Source organism: Hippopotamus amphibius, chromosome 16 (assembly GCF_030028045.1).
Source record: "Hippopotamus amphibius kiboko isolate mHipAmp2 chromosome 16, mHipAmp2.hap2, whole genome shotgun sequence".
In the NCBI taxonomy this organism is placed as follows: Eukaryota; Metazoa; Chordata; class Mammalia; order Artiodactyla; family Hippopotamidae; genus Hippopotamus; species Hippopotamus amphibius.
This window is the reverse complement of record NC_080201.1, coordinates 46977229-46986201: the sequence shown is the minus strand read 5'-3', so window position 1 is coordinate 46986201 and position 8973 is coordinate 46977229. Positions and strand designations below refer to the sequence as shown.

General features: G+C 48.8%; 1 protein-coding gene and 1 long non-coding RNA gene across 3 annotated transcripts; one reads left to right on the top strand and one right to left on the bottom strand.

Moving 5' to 3' along the window:
- Positions 1-1309: 1309 nt before the first annotated feature.
- Positions 1310-3406, bottom strand: LOC130838887 (uncharacterized). The gene is made up of 3 exons (XR_009049734.1): positions 3068-3406; positions 2886-2960; positions 1310-2768 (listed from the first exon to the last, which is right to left on the bottom strand). It is a non-coding gene; the product is annotated as an uncharacterized LOC130838887 (long non-coding RNA).
- A 1325-nt stretch (positions 3407-4731) lies between these two features.
- KRTDAP (keratinocyte differentiation associated protein) lies at positions 4732-8219 on the top strand. 2 transcript variants are annotated; one of them, XM_057712598.1, is made up of 6 exons: positions 4733-4880; positions 6253-6294; positions 6391-6432; positions 6610-6654; positions 7312-7359; positions 8056-8219. In XM_057712598.1, exons 1-6 carry the CDS (start codon positions 4794-4796, stop codon positions 8092-8094), a joined length of 303 nt encoding a protein of 100 aa, XP_057568581.1. In that variant the 5' UTR covers positions 4733-4793; the 3' UTR covers positions 8095-8219. The 2 variants fall into 2 exon arrangements, with proteins under 2 accessions (XP_057568582.1, XP_057568581.1); XM_057712599.1 differs by lacking the exon at positions 6391-6432 and having other exon boundaries at positions 4732-4880.
- Positions 8220-8973: the final 754 nt, after the last annotated feature.

Sequence of the window (8973 nt, the reverse complement as noted above, 5' to 3'; positions counted from 1 at the left end):
GGGCTCAATCCGGGAAGTCTTCCTGGGAGACGTTTAAGCAAAGCGTACACAGGGCAGAGGGTGGGCGGCAAAGGAAGAAACCAGACCTGCTGGGCAACGCGGCTGCTTTCTTGAGTGTGACCACAACACTGGCAGAGGGAGGAAAGGATGGGACAGGGATGCCCTGGGCTCTGCCCCCTGATAGCCCACACCCAGCCCCCTTTCTCTCCAATGATTCTAGGCTTTTCACCTAGATGTTCACCAAGACCCTGAGGTCCCCGTGGGCATCGCTTCAAATCCGTCAAATCTGTCTTTGAACCCAGGAGGCTGACTCCCAGCCCCTAGGTGTGTCTGTAATGTAGCAATCAGGGCTGGGCCTCGCCTCCTACCCACACTCAAGTTCTGGCAGATGTGGGGCGGGGTGGGCAAAGGCTTGTGGGAAAACAGGGGTTTACTGGTATTTTTCGAGTGGGAACTAGGAGATCAAGCCGACTTGGAGCTGGGGTGATGCAGAGCCAGGCTCTGTGGCTCTGCTGCCTCCACTAACCCTATGGGATGCGGCCAACACTGAATCCCGGGCAGATGAGCCTGCCACCCGTTAGCTGAACTGCTGAGATCCTCTGCCAGGGAGGAGCCTCCACCCTCTCCTCCCCCACCTGCCCAACCACTGGACACTGGACACTCCGGGAACACAGACTCACTGAGGCAGTTTGGATGGGGAAAGGGAGGGAACTTCGAGAGAGACATTAGATTCCAGAGGAGCATTTACAGCACATATCATGCAAAGCCAAAATTGCCCTTGAAAATCCATCAGGAAGGTGCCAGATGGAAACCATTCATAAGTCTAGCACAGCCGTTCTTTTTTCCTCAGAATAAGAACAGAATTTCTTTGGTGGTGCACATGAAGTAGTAGGCTTGTATTTAGAGGCATTGTATAAAAGTACCCATCTTTAAACACTAGAATTTTGAACACAAGAACTAGAGGACTTACTTTCTTTCTTTTTCTTTCTTTCTTTCTTCCTTTCTTTCTTTCTTTCTTTCTTTCTTTCTTTCTTTCTTTCTTTCTTTCTTTCTTTCTTTCTTTCTTTCTTTCCTTCTTTCTTTCTTCTTTCTTTCTTTTTGCAGGATCTCGTTAATTGTTTAATATTCATTACATGTTAAAATAACATTTTATTTTATTTTTTTTTAAATCTCTTTATTGGAGTATAATTGCTTTACACTGTTGTGCCAGTTTCTGCTGCACAACAAAGTGAATCAACTATATTTATACATATATCCACATATCCCCTCCCTCTCACGACTCCCTCCCACCCTCCCTATCCCAGCCCTCTAAGTCATCACCCATTATCAAGTTGATCTCCCTGTGTTATGCAGCAGCTTCCCAGCAGCTATCTATTTTACATCTGGTAGTGTATATATGTCAATGCTACTCTCTCACTTCGTCCCAGCTTCCCCTTTGCCCCCCACCCTGTGTCCTCAAGTCTGTTCTCTACATCTGCATCTTTATTCTTGCCCTGTCACTGGGTTCATCAGTACCATTTTTTTTTTTGATTCCATATATATGAGTTAGCATTTGTTTTTCTCTTTCTGGCTTACTTTACTCTGTATGACAGACTCTAGGTCCATCCACCTCGCTACAAATAACTCAATTTTATTCCTTTTTATGGCTAAGTAATATTCCATTGTATATATATGCCACGTCTTCTTTATCCATTCATCTGTTGATGGGCATTTAGGTTGCTTCCACGTCCTGGCTATTGTAAATAGTGCTGCAATGAACATTGTGGTACCTATTTCTTTTTGGATTATGGTTTTCTCAGGGTATATGCCCAGGACTGGAATTGCTGGGTCATATGGTAGTTCTAAATAGTTTAAGGAACCTGCATACTGCTTTCCATAGTGGCTGCACCAGCTTCCATTCCCACCAACAGTGCAGGAGGGGAAGGACTATCTTTAAACACACACTTGGTGTGGCAAGATGCTCATACTATAGAGGCATCTGGGATCTGAGGCAATCACAGTTTCACCCTGGGGCATATGCTCATTGAGTACCATTAACGCCCTAGTTCTCAGTTTTCATTTGGCAAGAGCATAGGTTAATTGAAATTAATGCATGTCTGCTCAGAGCTACCACCTGTGGCTGTGCAGGCTGCATGCCGCGGAAGGACGCCTGGTGGAGAGGACTAATGGGGTTAACTGCAGCCTTGCCCCCCGACTCTCAGGGCAGGGATCTAATGCATACCAGGCACCGGGTGGGCTGGCCGAGGCCCTTGGTAGGACACAGTACAGCAGAGGAGCGATACAGGTGCAGGCTCTGGAATACGCTGGCCTTGCCACACCCTGGCTGTGTGACGTTGGGTGAGTTGTTTAACCTCTATGTGCTGTGGCTCCTCAGCCTACAGAACGGGGATAATTGTAATACCTGCCTCACAGAAACACTGTGATAGTTCAATGAGATCATGCACTTGGCACAAGGCCTGCCCCAGAGTGAGCCATCAGTAGGTTGGCTGAGGTTATTACCAGCCGCATTGGCAGGAGGTGGGAAAGAAAACACAGGGAAATCAGTTTGTTGCAAAAGAACTCTGGAGCCCAGCAGACGACGGGCTCGGGCTCGTCTGCCACACAGGATGACCCAGGCCTGCGTGCTCCTCCACCAGCGGGTCTGATTGGACCTCATTATACGATACCGGCTCTTCTTGGTGGAGTCTTCATTCTGCTCCTTCTTAACTCAACTCATTCATAGTTGACCCTGTGCTGACAGAGTGGTGGTAAATGAGCTCCTCTAGTCCCTGTGAATTCATTGGTAAGAATTCATTACACATAAAACTTTGTGTCCTCCAGAAAACCTTTTTGGGAGGTACTCCACCCACCCATCTGTCATTTTCTCACTCCAGGAGAGCACCAACCTTCCATGACATCTGCGGTGACACGGTCATCTGTGCTTAGCGGGCGGTCCTCAAGCACCGTCTCCTCAGGTAGCTCTGCAAAGGGGGAGGGGCCGTTAGAAAGACAGAGGAGGCTCCCTGAGGCTAAAGAGGGGCAAGATGTCAGGGACTGAGGTGTGGAGGTAGGAGGAGAATTGAAGTACCAGCTTCTGGGGTTCTTGAAGATTGTTGGTGGATGAGATCCAGCCCTCCTTCCCCAGTCCTGCTGACTCTGTGCATCGCATCAGGTTGGGGTAAAGAGCCCATCCTGAAATGAGGTCTTGCCTTGTCCTGGCAGTACCCATCTCTGTTCCAGCACCTCCCTATTACACCAGAAACTGATTGGGCCACCTGAGCCTCCTTGAGGAGAAGGCTGCTTGATGAGGATGTTTTGTCACTTTGAGATGATACAATTCCCAAGCTGGAGGAATGGGGTGGGGAGCAGAATAAGCTCAACGAAATGGTGTAGGCGCTCAAAGTTCAGCACCTAGAGCCCATCTCCAACTGGGTAGCTCTAAGACCTGTTTTTCTTTTTTTTTTTTTTTTAACAATTTTTTAGAAATTAATTAATTAATTAATTGGCTGCGTTGGGTCTTCGTTGCTGTGTGCGGGTTTTCTCTAGTTGCAGCAAACAGGGGCTACTCTTAGTTGCGGTGCGTGGGCTTCTCATTGCGGGGGGTTCTCTTGTTGTGGAGCACAGGGTCTAGGCACACAGGCTTCAGTAGTTGTGGCACACGGGCTCAGTAATTGTGGCTCACAGGCTCTAGAGCGCAGGCTCAGTAGTTGTGGTGCATGGGCTTAGTTGCTCTGCAGCACGTGGAATCTTCTGGGACCAGGGATTGAACCCATGTCCCTTGCATTGGCAGGTGGATTCTCAACCACTGTGCCACCAGGGAAGTCCATAAGACCTGTTTTTCTATTCTTTTTCTTCTTAGCTCAAGGCAGTTACCTCTCCTGAAGACCCAAGAGTAAAAGATGGGCAGCTGGATAACAGGTCCAGTCCCAAAGGAAGAAAGCATACAAGTTGATGGAAGGATGATCAAATTCTAAGGTATCCAATCTAGCATAGGTTGAATCCACCTCTGCTAAGCTAGGGGCATATACAGATATAGTTCCTGACCTCAATAACTTGATATTCTAAGAGGGAAGAACACAGGTTACTCTAGGTACGATACCAGAGAGACGCAAATGAATTGCTATGGCAATTCCGAGAAGGGAAAAGTTTGGAGTGGGGATGGCGGATGATGGGAGACATCAGGGAAGCTTTATCCAAGATGAATGTTGGGTTCTGAAGACAAGAGATGAGAGAACGGCATTTTAGGCACAAGAGGGTAGCATGGGCGGCTGCTTGGAGGAGGAAAAAGAAGGGTATCTTTGGTAAGGAGTCCAGTTCGGCCAGAAAGTGAGGTATGTGCAAAGGGAATAAAAGAAGGAAAAGTTAGAAAGGTGGGTTGGGGTCAGAGCATGGAAGGCCTCCAATGCTAGTGTGGGGAGTTTAGACAGAATTGGATAGAGTGGAAAAAAACCTCAATTATAAGAGAGGAAGGAAGAGACATAAGGAAAAGAGAAAAAGACAAGAGGAGAGGTTGCTTGGGTGCCACTGCCAATCCCTTGGAGGGACAGGTCGGACCTGTCTCCATCTCAACTCCATGTGTATGAAGAACATCATTGCCGGCCCACCTGCCGAGTGCCTGGGGCAGAATGTGAATTGAGAAATCCAAGGTAAGTGCAGAACAGTCCACACCTCCCCTTCCCAGAGCCCTGGGATGGCAGGCGACATGATCTGGGGGTGAGTCAGTGGGGTGGGGACCTCAGTTCTGCTCACATCTGCCTCCATGGGAATATAAAGGGCAAGGCTTGCCTTGCTCAGAGCACCCCAAACTTGATACCATGAAGATCCCAGTTCTTCCTGCTGTGGTTCTTCTCTCTCTCCTGGCACTCCACTCTGCTCAGGGGGCTGCCCTGGGCAGTTCTGAGGTGAGCACATCACCTGGGTTCTCTTTCTCTTACACCTGTTAGCTGACGTACTCCTCCTCAATTTCTTTATCCTCAGTCAGTCACTGGATAAGCGGCCCTTATCTTTGACTGCTACCAGAGGCTGGATGAGAAGCCGGGGATCTGAGGAAGGGAAGAAAGGAGGAAGGAGGCAATGCATTCCTGAGAAGGGGCAGAGAGGCTTATATTTCTGGAAAGGGTGGTAAAGAGTGGCATAGAGGCTGGACATCCTGAGAGGAGACAGGGGCTGAGGTTGCTCGCCTGGGGGTTCAGCCCCACCTTTACCTTGTTTGTATCCCTGGGAATGGTTCCCAGGTGGCTGGAAGGACCCTGCTACCTCTGGAGCCTAGGCCATAGCAAGAATCCTTCGGAGCCGGTCTCCAGGAAAAATACTGTGGTCCCTCTCTCTGCACCTTATCCCACTGTGGGGGAGAATGTCGGTGCTGGATTTGCAAGCCCCCGATAGGGGTCACCAGACTCCACTGCTTAGGATGAGAGCAAGTGATGTGGGTGAGCAAGAGGGCTGGTGCGGCCTCAGGGGAGGTGGAGGGAACTCGCCCAGCCTGAAAGGGGACAGTCTGTATGCCACCAGACGGCTGCTAAGTGGGAAAACATACCCGGTGTGGCCGCGGTTTAAAAATTTTCAAGAGAACATGGAAACCCGATTTATGAATTCTTCCTAATTAAAAAGGTTTAATTCAAATTAAAAAGCAAGCCAAATTACAAGATCTAAATATTTGGGGCTAACCTGTAGGCTACCTGTTTGTGACCTCTGTTGTGGGAAGGAGGAAACGAGGGGCAGCTGACGTCGGGAGGGTGACAGACGGGAGGCACTGCGCGGTCCGGGGGTGAGGGGAGGGCGGTTACCAGCTGGAGCAGGGAAACGGAGACCCGGACTCTGGTGGCCATCAAGTCACAAAGCCAGCCAACCTCCATCAGCTAAAGGCAGGCAGGGCACCTCAGAAACTTGGCTCCCACCTGCCTGCTAATCTCCTGCACCCAGCTCCACGGGCTAGGCCTTGGGTGTCTCAGGAACACCCCGAATCTGCAGCAGAACCACACCAGCTCGTTTTTCTTGGGAGGAGTCCTCTTTCCCCACCCTCTCCTCCTGCTGCCTGCAGTGGATGCGGGCCTGGGCTTGACTTCTCTGTCTCCCGCATGCCGCTCTCCAGCCCCTTCTTGCGACATCTGCGAGACATCTGCGCCCGCCGTACTGGGACAGAGTGGGTTACCGGGCCCGGTGGTGGAGAATGGGACTGGCCTGTGGAGGGAGGCTGAGCTGGCAGAGAGGGTTTGGGGAAGGGGATTTGCCATCCTGTGGTCATTTGGCCCCTTTCTCCCCTTTGCTTTCCAGGCAGAAACCACCACTGGGAATTATGAGGCAGGACCCGAGGAGGTAAACCACCGTTTCCCCAACCATCTGACTATGAGTTTGTGCCCTATCTCTTCATGTTCCTTAGTAACTTTCTTAACACCCTGCCTCTTTGCCTAGGCCTTTTACGCCCAGTTCCTGAACATTGACAAGTTGCGATCTGTAAGTTTAATTCTCTCGTGTAGCCCCCGTAAATATCCACATCCTAAAGGAGACCGATGCCTGGGGAGAGAGCTTGCAGAGCTGACTTGGTCCTTCACCTTTCGCAGAGGGCTAGGGCCTAAGCTCTGTCCTTCCCTGGAACTGACCCTCTTCTCATCTCTTTCTCTCTCTGCAAAGGTTTTTAAGAATGATGAATTCCTGAACTGGCATGCCCTCTTTGAGGTAAGTTCGTGGGTGCCCCTTCTCTCCTGGTTGTTTGCCTGGGTAACGGCAACACATTCTAGTCTAGCCTTTTTGGTTCTTTCCTGGATTCTCGCAGGGAGTAACTGTCCTGCTTGGATGCTGTCCAACTGAAGAAAGCTTTCCCGGGAGGCTGCCGTGGCCACACCTTATTTTCCTAACGTGGACCACAGAGACAATCCCTTAAAAGGAAGACCTTAATCAGTCAAGAGTTTATTTGAATCCCCTCATCCTCCAGGAGGAAAATGAGGCCCTAAGTTGGGTGACCTACCTGAGCTTAGAAGGCCAAGTCAGTGGCAGCGCTGGAATTAGAGCCTGTAGTTTCTGACTCTACACATGCTTGCTACCTACCCTCAAGGCAATGTCTTCAGTTCTCTGAGCCTCAGTGTCCTCATCGGTGATGTGGGGACGATGACAGTACCGACCTCAAAAGATGGCTGCAAAGATCAAATGAAATCATGCCTGTAAAGCAGTCAGTACAAGGCCGGCACAGAATAAAGGCTCAGGAAATAGGAATTCTTACTGTAATTATAAGACAATGATACTGTCATGACTACAGAGGGCTCTTCAACAAGTGCTTACTGATTCATGTTCACCTGACCTGTAATACATCACTCTCATTTTCTTTTTCTGTTTCAGTCTATCAAAAGGAAACTTCCTTTCCTCAACTGGGATGCCTTTCCTCGGGTAAGAGGCGGTGGGCATCAGGAGAGAAAGGAGGCTGGGGGTGAGGGAAAAAGCAGAGGATCTGAGTGGGAGAGGGGGGAAGGTGAAAGGAGGATAAACCTTCTTCCAATCAAAGCTAAGTAAGTCAGACAAAGACAAATATATGATATTGCTTACATGTGGAATCTGAAAAAAAGGCTACAAGTGAACTTATCTACAAAAAACAGAAAGAGAGTTACAGATGTAGAAAATAAACTTATGGTTACCAGGGCGGGGTGGGGGTAAAGGGAGGAAGGGATAAGTTGGGAGATTGGGATCAACATATACACACTACTAGATATAAAATAGATAACTAATAGGGACCTACTGTACAGCACAGGGAACTCTACTCAATACTCTGTACTGGCCTATATGGGAAAAGAATCTAAAAAAGAGTGGATATATATATATGTATAACAGATGCACTTTGCTGTACACCTGAAACTAACACAACATTGTAAATCAACTATACCCCAATAAAAATTTAAAAAAACAAGACAAAAAACAAACAAACAAAGCTAAGGGAAATCACAGCTACTATAACTCAGAGGAGACCAGAAACATAGACCAGGGCAGAGATTCCTTTCCACCAGGGCCCCACCCTATTCTGGGCTTCCATAGGACTCTGGCTTCCCATACCCAAGGTCTCCAATCTGATTGTACCCTCTCTTCCTCCAGCTGAAAGGACTGAGGAGTGCAACTCCTGATGCCCAGTGACCAGCCCCTTCAAGACCCAGCACTGCTGATACCACTGAAAGAGGGGGCTGGTGTGGGACCTGATCACTATCCTATGATCACTCTCTGCTGCCTCAGTAACTCTAATAAAATGTTTTCCAAACAAACAGCTCCTGTATCTGCATCTCTGTCCTTATCCTATTGGGCTGTAAAAATGAATTAAGATGGAGTGGGGTCCAAGGCTGATAGGCAGAAATCCTGACTTCTGAGAGGGTAGTAAGTGGTGAGATAGGAGGAAGTGGGAGGGGCATGTCAAGCTGGCAAGAGACCCCCTGTGTCTCAGCTCCTTAGTACTGGTTGACATCCTTGAGGAGCGTGAAGCTGGGAGCAGCTTGGTAAGATGCCCAAGGAAGCAAACCTGCCCTCTGAATTCCTGGCACCCTCCCTGACCTGCCTTCTGGGACCCTGATTCCTTTGGCGTTGGCGATTTGGTATAACAGAGCTATCTGGAATCCAAGGCTCAGGACCCAGCTTAAATCATAAAAGCCCATCGGAAATCCTTTTTTTTTTTTTTTAATTAGGTAGTATAAATAAAGAAAGCTAGTGGTATGACCCTGGACCTTTCTAAGCCTCCTTTCTTTCTTTCTTTTTTTTTTTTAATAAATTTATTTATTTATTTATTTATTGGTTGCATTGGGTCTTCGTTGCTGCACGCGGGCTTTCTCTAGTTGCTGCGAGCGGGGGCTGCTCTTCATTGTTGTGCACAGGCTCCTCATTGTAGTGGCTTCTCTTGTTGTGAAGCACGGGCTCTAGGCGGGTGGGCTTCAATAGTTGCGGCACATGGGCTCAGTAGTTGTGGTGCATGGGCTTAGTTGCTCCATGGCATGTGGAATCTTCCCAGAGCAGGGCTCGAACTCGGGT